We start from the raw sequence: 18,978 nt of genomic DNA, 5'->3' as shown, positions 1-18,978 counted from the left end.
AGACTATGCTCACTTTATGTGCTGCTGTTTATTGGTCATCGTTCGGATCCATTGTACGACAGATCCTGCACATGTTGTAAATTAAATCTATGACGTGAACATAACCTGAAGCTGAAAAACCTGTGTAGACCTAATACTTTTGACAGCTTAGAGGTGGATGCAATTGTTGCTATGAAAAGTATTAGGCCTACATAGGTTCTCATTATCTAGAATGTTTCCATTCACAGACAGCAAGAAGGGATTTTGGAGATGGTGCACAACTGATACACAAAGTTCTTAAAGGGTTTGTCTCACTTCTGCAAATTGCATTTATCATGTAGAGAAAGTTAATACAAGACACTAATGTATTGTGATTCTCCATATTGCCTCTTTTTGCTGGCTGGATTCGTTTTTCCATCGCATTATTCTATACTATAATATAGTAGCTGTGCTTGCTGTGCTTGCACACTGTAGGAAAAAGTAGAGGGGAAAACTGCTAAAACAAATGCCAGATACAAGACCTATATAGGTCAGATATACACTGGTGGTATCTCTCATGTACACACAGGACAGCTTATTCTGAATTGTTGTCTGGAACAGCAGGTACACTTAAAAGCACATCTGTCAGCAGTTTTGTACCTATGCCACTGACTGACCTGTTACATGTGCGCTTGGCAGCTGAAGACATCCGTGTTGGTCCCATGTTCATATGTGCCCGCATTGCTGAGAAAAATGATGTTTTATTATATGCAGATGAGCCTCTAGGAGCAACGGGGGCGTCGCCATTAAACCTAGAGGCTCCGCTCCCTCTGCAACTTCTGCAACTTCTGCACCCTCTGCACTATGATTGACAGGGCCAGGCAGTGTAAGGCTACTTTCACACTAGCGTTTCTATTTTCCGGTATTGAGATCCGTCATAGGATCTCAATACCGGAGAAAAACGCATTTGTCCCAATTCATTGTCAATGGGGACAAAACGTAACAGAAGTGATTGCTCCAAAAAGCATTCCGTTCCATTTGGTTGCGTTCCCATACCGGAGAGCAAACCGCAGTAAGCTGCTGTTTTTTTTTTCCGTCATGGGATGCGAAACAAGTCATTACCCACAATGCAAGTCTATGGGTACGGATCTGTTTAACTCTGACACTATGTGACACAATAGAAAACGGATCTGTCCCCTATTGACTTTTAATAGTGTTCATGAAGGATCCGTCTTGGCAATGGTAAAGATAATACAACCGGATCCGTTCATAACGGATGCAGACGGTTGTATTATCAGTAACGGAAGCGTTTTTGCTGAACCCGGATCCATCAAAAAAGCTAGTGTGAAAGTAGTCTAAACATGATCATGCCTGGCCTTGTCAACCAAAGTGCAGAAGGCGTGGCGGTTGCAGAGAGAGCAGAGCCTCTAGGTGTAATGACAACGCCCCCGTTGCTCCTAGAGACTCATTTGCATATATTATAACATAATTCTTCTCAGCAATGGGGACACATATGAACATGGGACCAACACAGATGCCTTCAGCTGCCAAGAGCACATGTAACAGGTCAACCAGTGTCATAGGGACAAAACTGCTGACAGATGCCCTCTAGAGCTCATGCACACGAAAGTTTTTTTTTTTGTTTGTGTCCGTTCCTTTTTTTTGCGGCCCATATGCGGAAACATTCACTTCAGTGGGGCCACCAAAAAAAAAAAAAGAAGGAAATGACTCCATGTGCATTCCCTTTCTGTAAGTCCGTTCCACCAAAAAATTGAACATGTCCTATTATTGTCCGCATTACAGACAAGGATAGGACCGTTCTATGATGGGCCACCTGTTCCATTCCGCAAAACGTGGAATGCACACGGCCGGTATCCGTGTTTTGCGGATCTGCAATTTATGGACAGCAAAACACCCAACGGTCGTGTGCATGAGCCCTTAAAGAAAATCACAACCTAAAATGCCTTCAATGTGCCAACCTGCCTGTATGATGAAATGTTTTGTATCTGCACCTGTATGCAGTCATTGAATAGAAACCTAGATGGCTTGTCTGATTTAGAAAAATGTCTGCTTTGCTCAGAAGAGATTAATGTTAGTGATTTATGTTTCTATTCACTGAATGTAAGCATAAAGGTTGAAAACGTTGAGCAATTTAAAAGTATATTATAGAGCCGCAGACGATGACGAGACGATCTTTGTTTTCTCTGTCACTCCAGCCAAGCGAACTGCTTCCAAAGTTGAAGGAAATGGCAGCCACCATGGATGGTTTCCACCGCTCCTTTGAGTACATTCAGGACTATGTCAGCATTTACGGCCTGAAGATTTGGCAGGAAGAAGTGTCTCGGATTGTGAATTATAATGTTGAACAAGAGTGTAATAACTTCCTCCGCACCAAGGTTCAGTATTGCCGGCTATACGTGTGATGTCTCTGAAGCAGGGATTAGGTTTTAATCCTGCATTGATGTCTGCCATGGCAGAATTATGAATGCAGCTATGAAGGAGAATAGGCTGTAAGCTATCTGGTAACTCAGGATTATTGTAATATGCCTAAATCAGTTCTTCAGCATATACCTGGTTAAATGTAAATGTGTGCGCTTATACGTAAACCGGGGCTTTAAATCTGCATTTCTTCCTCCTGAAGAACAGTCCTGCTGCCCGTAGGATGGGTTCTCTGCACCCATATAACCCCAGGACCCTTTCTATCTTTCAGATTCAGGATTGGCAGAGCATGTACCAGTCCACGCACATCCCCATTCCTAAGTTTCCTCCTGTAGACGAGTCTGTGACGTTCATTGGGCGGCTGTGTCGTGAAATCTTGAGGATAACTGATCCAAAGTAAGTTAGTGTGTGTGTATATATGTATATGTGTGTGTGTGTGTGTATATATGTGTGTGTGTGTATATATATATATATATATATATATATATTAGTACAAAGATTCCACGGCACGGTAAAAGGAATTCTGTGTTTATTCACAGCAACGTTTCGGTCCTCTTTCTGGAACCTTTCTCAAGCAGTGATACATTAACTAAGGTGCATATAAATAGGGTAACCAATTTATGACCATAATTCATACAATTATGTGCAAATCAATTCAAAACAACGTGATTATATAGTGTATACATAAAAATTCATTAACCTATATATTGCAGTATTATCAGTAACCAGACCAATTCATCATAATGTGTCATTTTGGTAAAAAACAATATTAAATTCATACAAGTAATTAATTATCAGATGACCATAATGTGAATAATAGTGTTCAGGTGTGATTAAAATCATGATTAAAAAAAATGCGCCATGAGGTTCTCGGCGTGGCATACACTTTACCGCGCACGTGCAATGCGCGTCCTCACTTCCATTCTGAATGAAACACATGTGAGACGCACAAATGGAGCGCACACGTGTTCCCCAGGTCCCGATCACGTGATGTGATCCACAAACTGCGCACGTATAGAAGATTGTTCAAACATATAATGAATAATGACATTACTTTTAGTTAATCCTTATTTAAATTTATTTTAAATGCATTCTGAGAAATTCTCTCTTTTTGAAGGAATCAAATGCTCACTTGTTCTAAAAATATTTTTTTGTTCCACTACAGCGATTATTTAAAGAGCTAACAGCAATCTCCAAATTGTGATATATATACATATATATGCAGAAAATGGACGGCTCTCCAGTAAGATGCAAAAAAATTGGTGATGTCTTTATTCAACCATCTGGCTCAGTTGGAGCCGAAACATTGCACCAGATGGTTGAATAAAGACATCACAAATTTTTTTGCATCTTACTGGAGAGCCGTCCATTTTCTGGATTTTATCGTGGGGTAAGAAGTCTATTCCCTGGGAACGTGCACCCTATCTCGCTTATCTACAGCCAGTGCCGCCATTTTTCTTCTGTGTATGTTATATATATATATATATATATATATATATATATATATATATATATATGAATATGGAGCCTTACACATCTCGCCACAAAGTTTCGTGCAATATGGGTGTGTCTGGAGGCAGCACAAAATGTCTCCATATCAGAACCCAGATAATGGAAAAGTCCAAAATCAAAGAAAATAGACTAAATTCAAACATCCATTATTTAAAGGGAGCATCCCAGTGGGGGGTGGCTGAAAATGTTCATGCAGCAATTCTTATTTTGGCCACCAGATGGCAGTCCAGGATAAGAAATGAGCAATATTGAGTTTAAATGGCATTTTAAAAATCCCTGATAGAACAAAATTAAAAGTTAAAAAACCTAATTTATAGGCTCATATATGAGCCACAAAATTATCTTTTTTTTTTTTTTAAAGTAAAAAAAATTATATATATAAAAGTTTAAATCACCCTCCTTTCCATATAATTAAAAAAATAAATACCTAAATAACAATAAATATAAACATTACCGCGACTGAAAACGCCCATACTATTAAAGCACAAGCAACCTCCACGGCTATGGGCCGAAGAAGTGTGCAAAGTTTCAAAATTGTACTCCTAAAACTGTGGTAGGAGTAGCACTCTATTGGAAATCAATGAGAGAAATTTGATTGGTTGTTGGTGGCTCCACCCACTTTTTCGTACCCTGAAATGGAAACACCCAATGACCATATTTGTGATATTTTAGGTCCATGACATCAATAATGTGAGAATGGCAGCATTTTTAATTTTTCCCATTTAAATCTGATTGGTTGTTTTTGGCCCAGCCCACTTTTCTGAATTTTAATCCCAGTTCTCCAGTGACCACTGTGCCAAGTTTGAGGACCCTGCCATTAACAGTCTAAGAGCAGCGGCAGTTTTAAAATTTCCCATTTAAACAAATGGCTGAAATTTGATTGGCAATTGTAGACTCCGCCCACTTTTTTATACATTTTAACCCCAGTCACCCACGGTGCCAAGTTTGGGTATTCTAGCTTAAATACTGTGAGAATGACTGCAATTAAAATTTTCTCATTGAAGTCAATAGGGAAAATCTGATTGGTTGTTTGTGTCTCCGCCCTCTTTTTGGAGTCCCTGAAATTTTCAGGTTGACCCCAAGTTTGGTGAGTTTAATTTCAAAGCTGTACGAGTGGCAAAAGTTTCCAATTTTCCAATAAAAGTCTATGACAAAAAGTAGGGTCTTCAGGGGGCCGCCCCAGGGGCCTGGAGGGTGGGATCGGTTAACAAAGCACAAGCAACCTATTCGGTTATGTGCCGAACAAGTGTGCAAAGTTTGGTAATTGTACTCCTAAAACTGTGGGAGGAGTAGCGTATAGAAAATAGCTACATTTTCATTGGCCGTTGCTAGCTCCGCCCACTTTGGGGTGTCCCCTCAGAATTTACCCTTTTATTCGGGTTGACACCAACAATATGTGGTCCGAGTTTGGGGAATGTAGCTTCAAAACTGTGCGAGTGGGAGCGATTTGAATTTTCCCTGTCAAAGTCAATGGCAAAAAAGGGGTCTTTGGTGGTCCGCCTCAGGGGTCCGGAGGGTGGGAACGCTTATTAAAGTACAAGCAACTTACCTCACTACAGGTCGAAGTAGTGTGGAAAGTTTGGCGCTTGTAACCCAAAAACTGTAGGAGGAGTAGTGTATAGAAAAAGGGGGGGCGGAGGAGAAGAATAAAACGGAATAATAAGCTGAAACAATCGAATAATTTTTTCTTTTTTTTTTTTTTTTTACCTTTTCAAGCCAAAATAATAATGCTCCGAGCCTCTCTGTGATCTTTTTACTACAATATCACGGTGACAGCTTTATCTCACTGTGATTTTGTAGTAAAAAGATCACAGAGAGGCTCGGAGCATTATCACTCATGTTACTGCTCCGTGTCTCCGCTGTCCGGAGCGGGGCTTGGCTCTCATTCACGCAGCAGATTACCCGCACGGCATCCGCTCGTGTGAAAGAGCCCCTTACCTACACTGATACATTGTAACCAGCTGCAGCTGTGTGAGCAGGATTAGGTCAGGATATGTATCAAGCAACTTGCTACTGACGGCAAGCAGATTGAAGCACAAAGTTCATTAGAAAGTTGCAGACCTTTTCTTATGTATTGGATGAATGGGTAGTCCCATCGAGGACATATCCTGTGGCTATGCCCTAAATGTCTGATAGTCCCTGGTCCCACCTCTGACACCTGCTGTCATTTGGGAATGCAGCCTCATCTGATTGGAAAGGTGGCCGTTCATGTGTCCCTCTCCATCCATTTATATGGGAGTTCTGAAGCCAGCTGTGCACGCTTACTCAGCTCTTTTCAGGACCTCATTCCCAAGGTCCAAGAGGTGGCATTTGCACCAGTGGATATGCCATTAATGCCCCAGGTGGGGATATCCCTTTACGCTTCTTTTACCGCCACACCTTTATTTCTGTGCGCTCAGATCCTCCTGTTCTGTACATTTCAGGGTGACTTGTTACAAAGACCAGATGAACACCTGGTATGACATGAGAACTCACCAAGAGGTGACCAACAACCATCTCTTCTCGGAGATCCAGGACTCCCTGGGGACCTTTGGATTAAATGGCTTGGACAGGTTACTGTGCTTCATGATTGTGAAAGAACTACAGGTAAAGAGAAGACGTTTTCTTCAGACACTGAATGTCTGTGTTTTCGTTTCAATCATTTAAGGATGGAGACTGTAATGTTCTACAGTGGGATGAAGGATCCGTCCAGATAACTCCCCGCTCCTACAGTCATTGGTGTATATGTCAGATGTCTCCAGTCTTGAGACCCTCCAGATACATTGATATATGTAGGAGTGACTCATCCCATCTTTGCCACCCTTGTAACCCCATGTAACATAGACCCTGCCTCATGTCTTTCTCCAGAACTTCCTCCGGTTATATCAAAGGGTGATTCTGAAGGACAGAACAGCTCAAGAAACACTTAGAGCTCTGCAGAAGGTGGTCAGCCCAATAAAGGGGATTATAGGTAAGTGCCAAGACTTTCAAGCATCATGTGCCTTGCTGATTAGGAATCAGATGGCCACTGTGGGGCCTTGATCAGTCGATCAGACATAACAAGTCGATCAGCGCTCGTTTAAAGGAAACCTGTCATCACTTTCTCATAAGCCTATTTATCCACTCACTTTTCTATAAATACTTTTTAATACATTAACCCTTTGGCTACTGGAGGTTTTTTCATTTTTGTGTTTTAATTGTTCTTCCCTATTTTCCATGAGCCATAACTTTTTTATATTTCCAGTCACATAGCTGTATGAGGGCTTATTTTTTGTGGACAAGTTGTACTTTCTAATGGCAAAATTCCAAAGGGGGTGGAATTGAAAAAAAAAAAAAAAAAGCAATCCCTCCACCGTTTTACGGGTTTTGTTCCCACAGCCTTTAGTTTACGGCAAAACTGACCCATGCGCTTCATTCTCTGGGTCAGTACGATTACGATACCCCATATGTATAGGTTTTTTATGTGTAAATAGTGTAAAAATAAACCTAAACTTTGAGAATTATTTTTTATTTTATTAACTTTTTTACATCCCCATATTCTGACCCCCGTAACCTTTTTATTCTTATGTCTACTGAGCTGTTTAGGGGCTCATGTTTTGCAGGACAATTCATAGTTTTTATTGATACCATTTTGGAGTGTGCGTGACCTTTTGGATCACATTTTATTTCATTTTTTTTTTTCGTTACGTCATTCGCCGTATTAGATTTTTTATTTTAATATTATAGGCGTTTTCAGTCACGGTGATACCCAGGATGTTTATATTTATTGTTATTTAGGTATATTTTTTTAATTATACGGAAAGGGGGGTGATTTCAACTTTTTTTTTTTTTTTTATATATATTTTCCTTTTTTTTTTTTTTTTTCTCATTTTAAGGCTCATAAATGACCTTATAAATTATGTTTTTAATTTTTTAATTTTGACCTATAAGGGATTTGAAAAACGACAATTTCTTTGCATTTTGCTCATTTCTTATGTTAGCCTGCCATCTGGTGGCCAAAATAAGAATTGCCGCATTAATGCTCTGATTTTCTTCATAGAGATTCAGCACATTCAGCGCATGTAGTGAAGTCCCGATTGTTTTTGCGCATTCAGGTGCCGTGATCTCACTTGATCACGGCATATAAAGCATTTAATTACCACGATCAGCATTATTGCCGGTTGCAGTAATTAGTCGCAGGTCTCTGCTGTTTAAAACAGCAGAGACTTGCCGGCCATGACGCCCGCTGCACGCGCGAGCGGGCGTCATGCTTGCGAAGCGCTACCAGCGCCGTACATGTACGGCGCTGGTAGCGAAAGGGGTAATAATGATATTAAAATCAATTCTGAACGAATTATCAGTTCAGAGAAAAACCTAAAATAAATGTTCCCTCCATGTATGTAAATGCACCTTAGATAAGTCCTGTCTCCTCCGTGCTTCAGTGAGGAGTCCAGCGTTCTCTGACTCTTGGAGTGCAGCCACGCCCACAAATGAATAAGACACGCCCGCTACGGTTGCTCATCGCCACCCCTTCTCTGCCAAGTCTCGCAGCTGCGCAGTATACATTATATGATCAGCAGTAGTGTTAATCGGGAATATTCTAATCACACATTTTTATCGTGAATATCAGCACTTCGTAATCGCAAATATTCTAGATTTTTTTTCATCAGTGAGTGAGGTGACTGGTTCTGCACATGCGCGGGATTTGGGATGTGAGTTCGGGAGGAGGGTAGGATCTTTAGATTCTGTCACTCATGTAACGGGTGGTGGGGTTCGGAATGGGAAGTGATGAGGTAAGCATTTTATTTACATAACGAAAGTGGACTGTAAAAGAAGTACTTGGAGGTGTTTAAAAAAAACCCTAGGATGATTTTGGGGGGGGAACTATCTCAGGATGCCGATGATTCTTAATGGTTAAAAACCGGTGACAGGTTCCCTTTAACGAGCCTTCACACCAGCTAAAGGAAAATGTATGGGTTTGAATGATCATCACCCCCCCCATATGCTTTTCATTGTTTACATGGGGACTTTTACATGCTTGCATTAAAGATCCGATCAGCGGATAAGCGAGTGTTTGCTCATTCGTTGGCTGAGTGCTGCCGATGATCAGGGAGTTCCCATCTGCGGAAGCCACCTTGACGCCTGGTAGATGGGCCCGACACACGTTTGATCAAAAATGTGCGCAAAGAGCTTCTATTTTTTTCATTTCTAGTAGGTATAATACCACATTCATTTTGAATGACCCCCATTTCTCAGTTCTATTGTTTGCATGTGAAATGTTGTGCAGCCATGCTTTTATTAGTTCTCTATAGGCTCGCTTGATGGATATGCACCTGTGACCATGATTGTGTCAGTCTAAATTTTCTCGCAGGGACTAGCTTTGTCATGAACGCCCCTGTGGCTGATAATCGGGCCCTTATTCCAGATATAAACTGAAAATTTCTGTGACAACCAACAAGAAATAGATACCAGCCATATGATCTGTTGGTCCTGACAACCCCATTTGCCTGTACGACAAAGCATTTTCAATGGGGCGAGGGGAATTAGCCCCCGCCAGATGCCTCTGATGGTGGCTTATCTCCTGTGAGAAGGTCCAACGCACCCGATCCTTACACGCACGTTACACGGTCGGTTTAATGTTTGTGGACGGCCTAAAACTAGGGCTAAATGGCGTCTTTATGAGCGGAGGAGGAAACAAGCATATGTAGCAGTTACAGATAAGGAATGAGAACGTTTTGTTGTCCCTTGATATATATCCGGCACATGAACATAAAACCAACAGTGTTATCACTGGTAGATGGGCCTGTTGCATATTTGGCAATGGAGTTGAAGAACTTCAAGTTAACCCTGCGTTACTAAAAACTTCCATCCCTTGCGAAATAACAGGATTCTCATTCCTGGCCAGTCAGAGCTATAAAAAGCAGTATATTGGAGGTGAATGTTCCTAATGGATGTTGTGTACAGAAAACAATGAAGCGCTCAGGTTCTTGTCTCTTGTGTCTTTGCAGCCAATTCTGCGAAAATCTATTCTTCTGCCATTGCCAAAACCCAGAAGATCTGGGCCCCTTATCTGGATGCTATAATGAAGGTAAGAGCAGGTGTTCCGGTTCCTAAAGGGCATCACTCCCATCAGCTGAGCCGACCTCTGTGTGATAATCCAGTGATCTCCAACCTTCACCTAGACTTGTTATGAAACTACACAAAATCCCGGTGATATCGATGTCCATAGGAATGCATTGAGTAGATTATAGGCGCTAAGCCTGTGATGGCTAACCTCCGACACTCCAGCTGTGGTAAAACTACGACTCCCAAGATGTACACTTGCTTGTCTGTTCTCAGACCTCTATAGAAATGAATGGAGCATGCTGGGAGTAGTAGTTTCACCACAGCTGAAGTGCCTGAGGTTAGCCATCACTGGGCTAAGCTTTCCTTCCAGTACTAAGCATTCTCCGAGTCAGCGCTAATTTTGGTTCTGCTTTGTCACGGCAGGTTGGACAGATGCAGATTCTACGGCAGCAGATTGCAAATGAATTAAATTATTCCTGTAAATTTGATTCCAAACACCTTGCAGCCGCCCTGGACAACTTCAATGAGTAAGAGAGAGGGACATCCTATCTTCTCAGCATGACTACACATGCCATATCCTGAGACCAGTGATCGTTATGGGCAAAGTGATTTACAATTATCGAGCAAGGGGGTCACAAGGAAGAAAGCATTGACGATTGAATGGTTACATTCAGTTATAAAATATAATTGCTGCCGACAGTATATATAAAGGTTTATAAATATATATAGGTCTGTCTGGTCCTCTTGGATAGTGGGGGAGACATTGAACCAGGGGATATGTACTTTTTATATCTTTTAATTCAGTATTTTTATGTAAAAAGCAGTTGAACTGCTGCCAGGACTAATTGAGGAAGCTTGTGAGTCCTGCTTCCCTCGCAAACTCATAGAAAGGGCCTGTGAGTTCTACTTTACCCACTCATAGAGTGAGGCCCCATGCACACGGCCGTGTTTCACGGCCGTGTGCGGGCCGTGGAACCGCGGCCTGGATCCCTCCTGAGAGCAGGAGCGCACGGCGTCACTGGTTGCTATGACGCCGTGCGCTCCCTGCTGCCGGCACAGTACAGTAATACACTGGTATAGATCATACCAGTGTATTACTGTACTGTGCCGGCAGCAGGGAGCGCACGGCGTCATAGCAACCAGTGACGCCGTGCGCTCCTGCTCTCAGGAGGGATCCAGGCCGCGGTTCCACGGCCCGCACACGGCTGTGAACAACGGCCGTGTGCATGGGGCCTGAGCCTGTGAGTCCTACTTTACCCACTCATAGAGTGAGCCTGTGAGTCCTGCTTCCCTCGCCAACTCATAGAAAGGGCCTGTGAGTTCTACTTTACCCACTCATAGAGTGAGCCTGTGAGTTCTACTTTACCCACTCATAGTGAGCCTGAGTCCTGCTTCCCCTGGCCATACATAGAGTAAGCCTGTGAGCCCTGCGTCCTCCGTTCATTCATAGAGAAAACCTGTGAGTCCTGCTTCCCCTGCCCACACATCGAGAAAGCCTGTGAGTCCTGTTTCCCCCGCACACATATAGAGCGAGCCTGTGAGTCTTGTTTCCCCCGCACACATATAGAGAGGGCCTGTGAGTCCTGTTTCCCCCGAGCACATATAGAGAGAGCCTGTGAGTCCTGTTTCCCCCGCGCACATATAGAGAGAGCCTGTGAGTCCTGTTTCCCCCGCACACATATAGAGAGAGCCTGTGACTCCGGTTTCCCCCACGCACATATAGAGAGAGCATATTAGTCCTGTTTCCCCCGTGCACATATAGAGCGAGCCTGTGAGTCCTGTTTCCCCCGCACACATATAGAGCGAGCCTGTGAGTCTTGTTTCCCCCGCACACATATAGAGAGGGCCTGTGAGTCCTGTTTCCCCCGCGCACATATAGAGAGAGCCTGTGAGTCCTGTTTCCCCCGCGCACATATAGAGAGAGCCTGTGAGTCCTGTTTCCCCCGCACACATATAGAGAGAGCCTGTGACTCCGGTTTCCCCCACGCACATATAGAGAGAGCATATTAGTCCTGTTTCCCCCGTGCACATATAGAGCGAGCCTGTGAGTCTTGTTTCCCCCGCACACATATAGAGAGGGCCTGTGAGTCCTGTTTCCCCCGCGCACATATAGAGAGAGCCTGTGAGTCCTGTTTCCCCCGCACACATATAGAGAGAGCCTGTGAGTCCTGTTTCCCCCGCGCACATATAGAGAGAGCCTGTGAGTCCTGTTTCCCCCGCACACACATAGAGAAAGCCTGTGAGTCCTGTTTCCCCCGCACACATATAGAGCGAGCCTGTGAGTCTTGTTTCCCCCGCACACATATAGAGAGGGCCTGTGAGTCCTGTTTCCCCCGCACACATATAGAGCGAGCCTGTGAGTCTTGTTTCCCCCGCACACATATAGAGAGGGCCTGTGAGTCCTGTTTCCCCCGCACACATATAGAGAGAGCCTGTGAGTCCTGCATTCTTTGAGTCCCAACAGCCATTTAAACATGAAATCAATGGCTATGAAACTATACAGACGTGGACAAAATTGTTGGTACCCTTTGGTCAATGAAAGAAAAAGTCACAATGGTCACAGAAATAACTTTAATCTGACAAAAGTAATAATAAATTAAAATTCTATAAATGTTAACCAATGAAAGTCAGACATTGTTTTTCAACCATGCTTCAACAGAATTATGTAAAAAAATAAACTCATGAAACAGGCATGGACAAAAATGATGGTACCCCTAGAAAACACAGAACATAATGTGACCAAAGGGACATGTTAATTCAAGGTGTGTCCACTAATTAGCATCACAGGTGTCTACAACCTTGTAATCAGCCATTGGGCCTATATATATGGCTCCAGGTAATCACTGTGTTGTTTGGTGATATGGTGTGTACCACACTCGACATGGACCAGAGGAAGCAAAGGAAAGAGCTGTCTCAAGAGATCAGAAAGAAAATTATAGACAAGCATGTTAAAGGTAAAGGCTATAAGACCATCTCCAAGCAACTAGATGTTCCTGTGAGTACAGTTGCACATATTATTCATAAGTTTAAGATCCATGGGACTGTAGCCAACCTCCCTGGACGTGGCCGCAGGAGGAAAATTGATGACAAATCTAAGAGACGGATAATCCGAATGGTAACAAAAGAGCCTAGAAAGACTTCTAAAGAGATTCAAGGTGAACTTCATGCTCAAGGAACATCAGTGTCAGATCGCACCATCCGTCGTTGTTTGAGCCAAAGTGGACTACATGGGAGACGACCAAGGAGGACACCATTGTTGAAAACGAATCATAAAAAAGCAAGACTGGAATATGCCAAACTACATGTTGACAAGCCACAAAGCTTCTGGGAGAATGTCCTGTGGACAGATGAGACAAAAATCGAAGTTTTTGCCAAGGCACATCAGCTGTATGTTCACAGACGAAAAAATGAAGCATATCAAGAAAAGAACACTGTCCCTACTGTGAAACATGGAGGAGGCTCTGTTATGTTCTGGGGCTGCTTTGCTGCGTCTGGCACAGGGTGTCTTGAATCTGTGCAGGGTACAATGAAATCTCAAGACTATCAAGGAATTCTAGAGAGAAATGTACTAGCCAGTGTCAGAAAGCTTGGTCTCAGTCGCAGGTCATGGGTCTTGCAACAGGACAATGACCCAAAACACACCGCTAAAAACACCCAAGAATGGCTAAGAGGAAAAAATTGGACTATTCTAAAGTGGCCTTCTATGAGCCCTGACCTCAATCCTATTGAGCATCTTTGGAAGGAGCTGAAACATGCAGTCTGGAAAAGGCACCCTTCAAACCGGACACAACTGGAGCAGTTTGCTCATGAGGAGTGGGCCAAAATACCTGCTGAGAGGTGCAGATGTCTCATTGACAGTTACAGGAAGCGTTTGATTGCAGTGATTGCCTCAAAAGGTTGCGCAACAAAATATTAAGTTAGGGGTACCATCATTTTTGTCCATGCCTGTTTCATGAGTTTATTTTTTTACATAATTCTGTTGAAGCATGGTTGAAAAACAATGTCTGACTTTCATTGGTTAACATTTATAGAATTTTAATTTATTATTACTTTTGTCAGATTAAAGTTATTTCTGTGACCATTGTGACTTTTTCTTTCATTGACCAAAGGGTACCAACAATTTTGTCCACGTCTGTATATCTCTGAGCTCAGCGTCTCCCCCTCTGTCATATACTGCCCTCAGATTGGAACCTGACAGATGCCTGTTCAAGGACTTCTCCCACAGTCGACACTGGTCACCAATTTGCAGGCTAAGTGATATATGTAAATCACTGGCACCCTAACCGATTACTTAAAGAGGAGGCCAAGTTCCCAGTTCCTCCTGAACAGCATATAGTGAGGAGGAGCTTGCATGGAGCGGCATGCCTGCTGGTGACAGCTCTATGGGGGGGTTACAGAATTAGACAAGCGCTCTCACTCTGCTGTTTCCAGAACAGAACGTTCCCATGGTCTGGATGCTCCTCACAGATTTTGCTGGAGTAGCGGGACGTGGTCTTCATTAATAAATAACATTATAAACCATTGCTGCTTTTTGATTTCTCCATTCCAGAGCGATTCTATCAGACATCCAAGCACATTACAAGGACCCAACCCTTCCGTGTCCCAAGGAGGACAACACCCTCCTGTACGAGATCACTGCCTACCTAGAAGCTGCTGGGACTCACAACCCCCTGAACAAGGTCATTACGGTCTCCTCATTCTGAGCATTTCTTATGGCATCTCACATCCTTTGGTTTTCTTCTCTTTGGACTGATTCTCGCTCTTGTCGGTGACCTCTGATGTCTCTCGTTCCAGATCTACATCACCACTAAGCAGTTGTCCTTCTTTCCCATCGTCAATTTCTTATTCCTGATTGCTCAGTTACCAAAGCTGCAGTATAACAAAAGTCTAGGTAATGTATAGTTTGATTGTATTTTGCCTGTTGACCCTCCAGGTGCTGAGAACCTCCGAGTCCCAGGATGCCATGAAAGGCTCAGATGGTTACTGGCTGCAGATTATCTTATAATGTCAGGTCACACCCACTATTTACAGGCCACACCCCATTCAATGTCAGGACCGCCCTCCCCACCCATGCTTGGTTAAGATAAAGGCATATTAACAACTTAACCCCTAATGACATTGCTAAGTTTGGGCCTTAAAGGGGTTGTCTCACTACAGCACATGGCATCCATCATGTAGAGAAAGTTAATACAAGGCACTTACTAATGTATTGTGATTGTCCATATTGCTTCCTTTGCTGGCTGGATTCATTTTTCCATCACATTAAACCCTGCTCGTATCCATGGTTATGACCACCCTTCCATCCATGAGCGGTGGCTATGCTTGCAACACTATAGAAGAAAGCACCAGCCTATGTGCACTCTCACGGTTCCGGCCACCAGAGAGGCCGGAACTTTTTCCTATATTGTGCAAGCACGGCCACTGCTGATGGATTTAAGGGTGGTCATAACCATGGAAACGAACAGTGTATAATGTGATGGAAAAATGAATGAAGCCAGCAAAGGAGGCAATATGGAGAATCACAACATATTATACTATAAATGCCACACATGATAAACCCCTTTTAACTTCTTAAGCCACAGCCTGTTAATAGTCTCTGTAAGCAGGTTATTAAGCCTCAGTGATGCACTATTACGATGCTGTGATAGTATGGGCCAATTACTCTAATCCCAGCAGTTTAACCCCTGCTGTCAGTGATGATCAGGGACTCCCTCCTTACCCCTCTCTTCCCTCCCATGATGCAGTGGTGTTCTGGCAGCCATGGGCTTAATAGTTGCCCTGCGGCCTGCCATGTGTGGATGCCTGAATAGGCATTATGTCAGATTTGCTGTAGCCGACACTGGAGTACAGAAGTATTGCTGTGTATTTTGTGAGCGATCAGAATATCGCATGTTCAAGTCCCCTAGTGCAGTGGTGGGCAACCTTATTAGTAAAATGAGCCAAATATCGACAAAACAGCGATTTTTATTTTTTTGAGAGCCAAATTTTTTAAACTTCAAATATATAGTAAGGTACATTGTTATTTACTCCATAAGGGTATTCCTAACCATCTGAACATACCTTTCTCAATCCTCGACACTACATCTTCTTTCACTCCACAACGTTTTACCCTATAAGACGCACATAGGTTTTAGAGGAGGACAATATGGAAAAAAATATTTTTCATTACACCTCAGGTCAGACCACTAATCAGAACCTCAATGTTTGAAATCTCTTTTGAAATTTGAAAAAAAGGAACTCGGGGGTTCTGTACCAACGCAACGCTGTCTTAACAGAGTTTTCTTGAATTTTTATGCACTTGGAAAAGCCGTGCGAAGATTTCTGAATCCATTTACTGTCAGTGTCACTAAATTCAAGGTGGAGTTCTTTTCCCCACTCAGCAACCCAGGGCGGTACGCTAGAATAGCTCTCACTTAGAATCTGCCTATAAATGAGGGTGGTGCATTTATGAGGTAAATTTGGCAGCAGAACATAATTCTCCAACCATGATGGATCAGGGAGAGGGGTAAATTTGGAAATCATAAACTGCCTACAAGCATTCTCAAAGTCATTTCTTTGAATGAAATCTTTACCAAGGGCAGGTACACCCGAGAGGGCAGTATAGAAGTCGGAAGTGATCTGTAACCCTTTCAAATCTCCTAATCTGTGATGTGACATTAATAGCCAAATGTCTGATGGAGATTTAATTTGTGGGAACAGTAGTGTGGGGATAACTGAGATAGGAGCTAAGGGAGAAATCTTGTCCTGAGCAGATGTTAAGACCACAGACTTATGGCAAATATGCAGCATTCCTCTGGTGAGTACGCTATCTACTTTGGTCCCTTCTCCTGTCCTCTCAGGTGTCCATAACCTATGGAACAATTCCTTACCCAACAGGGCCAATTCTAAATCTACATGCATACAGAATGTCTCTTGTCTGGTCAGTTTAAGCCACCTTTCCAAACTAATAGCCTGTATATAGGTTGATAGGTCAGGGAGGGAGATACCCCCATGTTTCTTTCTTCGGGAAAGAAGGGGAAAGGACATTCTAGTGCGCTTCTTATCCCACAAATAACTGCTCATGATGGATTGTAGTTTATTAATGAAACTAACAGGTACCGATATGGGTAGGGCTCTCAAGGTGTACATTATCAGCGGCAGGATGTAGGTGGTGAGGACATTTTTCCTGCCTAGCCAGGTTAGGAAAGGAGAGCTGCTCTTAGAGAGAATAGAGGTGACTTTGGAGAGTAGCGGGGGGAAATTAAGACTAAACAACAACTTGGGGTCCATCGGTATCGTCACCCCCAAATATTTTATTGCTTGTGTAGGCCACTTGAATGGTGTGAGGGATTTGACCTTAGTACGCAGGACAGCTGGGAGGGAAACGCCAAGGGCCTCCGACTTATCGAAATTTATCTTAAAATTTGAGATAACCCCAAAAGTTTCGAAAATCTGCATAACCTCCAGCAAAGCCTCTTCAGGATTTGACAACAGGAGCAGTAAATCATCAGGAGCAGTAAATCTACCTAGTTTCACTCCTTTGATCGTGGGGGATTGGCGGAACTTAAGAAGAAGCGTCTCTAGGGTGAGTACAAACAAGGTGGGGGATAATGGGCATCCTTGACGAGTACCGTTTCTAATTTGGAAGGCGTTCGATAGGGTGCCGTTGACTAGTACTCTCGCAGATGGTGCAGAGTATAGATAGCTCTGATGAGGCCTTCAGGGAAGCCAAAGGCTTGTAGTACTTTCTCCATATAGGCCCAGCTAACCCTATCGAACGCCTTCTCCGCATCTGTGCCCAGGAGTACATGTATGACGCATGTATACTGATATTATGCCTACCCTCTCTACCTGCAACGAAACCTACCTGTTCTTCACCCACAAGCCCAGGGAGCAACCCTGACATCCTGCTGTTAAGCAGTTTAGCCCACCACTTCAAATCGGTGTTCAGCAGTGAAATCGGCCTGTAACTTCCACATGCTTCCTTATCCTTCCCTTCTTTATGGATAATCGTTATGTGCGCTTCCTAGGCTTGTGGGGTCAGAGAGCCACCTGTAAGGAGGAGATTTCATGCCGTGACAAAATGTGGGACTAAAATATCTTTATACTTTTTGTAATATGAGCTTGGAAAACCGTCAGGTCCGGGACTCCTGCCTGAAGGGATAGACATTAGAACCTTTTCTACCTCTTCCGTTGTAAACGGTTGAAGCAGCTGATGTATATCGACCAAAGAAATTCTTGGGATGTTAATAGAGCTAAGGAACTCCGACGTGGGTGTCTCGATTTGCTGGCTGGTGAGGGGTATTGGAAGGTTATACAGATTTGAATAAAAGGAGCAAAACTCCTGAGCTATCGCTGGAGTATTAATAAGTCGGGGGCCTGAGGCTGATTTGATGGCTTGAATAAAGGATTTATTTCTTTGGTTCTTAATAAGGTTGGAGACTAACTTAGAACCCCTATTCCCATGAAGGTATTGTTTGAAGCGCAATACGAACATTCAAAAAGTCAGTGACCTTATGCCTCAAGCACTTAAGCAGAACCTCAATGTTAATAAGACCTCCCTGAGATCAGATGTCAGCTCAGACCCCAAAGTAAATGACCCCCTCAATCAGACCTCAGATAAGAGCCCCATGCCTCTCATCATCCCCATTATCAACCATGATGCCTCTCATCATCACCATTATCATCCATGATGCCTCTCATCATCCATGATGCCTCTCATATCCCCCATTATGATTCTCATCACCTCATTGCCTCAGATCAGCCCCAAGTTTCATAAAATAAAAAAGCACTTACCTCTCCGGCTCCTGGATGCCGCTGCTCCTCACCACCCGTGCTCTGTGTTCCTCCTGCTGTCGGCTGTGCTGTGAACTGGCGTGCACAGAGTGACGTCACAGAGCGCCTCACACTGTGCGCAGCCCTGCACAGCCTACAACCGAGGACCAGGAAGCGGTGAGTACAGAGCCTTCACCGCTTCCTGGTCTTCACCCTCCTACCTATTTTTGCTACGGGCAACGAAAATGCTATCGCACTGTACATGTGAGCCTGCACCTGGAAGAGCCAATA

General features: G+C 43.4%; 1 protein-coding gene across 1 annotated transcript in view; it reads left to right on the top strand.

Annotated features, from left to right (window-relative positions):
• WASHC5 (WASH complex subunit 5) overlaps positions 1-18,978 on the top strand; it is a 61,068-nt gene that overhangs the window by 32,640 nt on the left and 9,450 nt on the right. Inside the window, exons 19-26 of the mRNA XM_044292769.1 lie at positions 2,175-2,354; positions 2,669-2,793; positions 6,333-6,495; positions 6,757-6,859; positions 9,876-9,955; positions 10,357-10,460; positions 14,483-14,612; positions 14,728-14,824. Coding sequence (XP_044148704.1) covers positions 2,175-2,354; positions 2,669-2,793; positions 6,333-6,495; positions 6,757-6,859; positions 9,876-9,955; positions 10,357-10,460; positions 14,483-14,612; positions 14,728-14,824 — 982 coding nt within the window. The remainder of the gene's footprint in view (positions 1-2,174; positions 2,355-2,668; positions 2,794-6,332; positions 6,496-6,756; positions 6,860-9,875; positions 9,956-10,356; positions 10,461-14,482; positions 14,613-14,727; positions 14,825-18,978) is intronic.

The sequence above is a fragment of the Bufo gargarizans genome, chromosome 5 (assembly GCF_014858855.1).
Source record: "Bufo gargarizans isolate SCDJY-AF-19 chromosome 5, ASM1485885v1, whole genome shotgun sequence".
Classification (NCBI taxonomy): domain Eukaryota; kingdom Metazoa; phylum Chordata; class Amphibia; order Anura; family Bufonidae; genus Bufo; species Bufo gargarizans.
The sequence above is the reverse complement of the archived record's forward strand: the minus strand, read 5'-3'. Positions and strand labels throughout refer to the sequence as shown.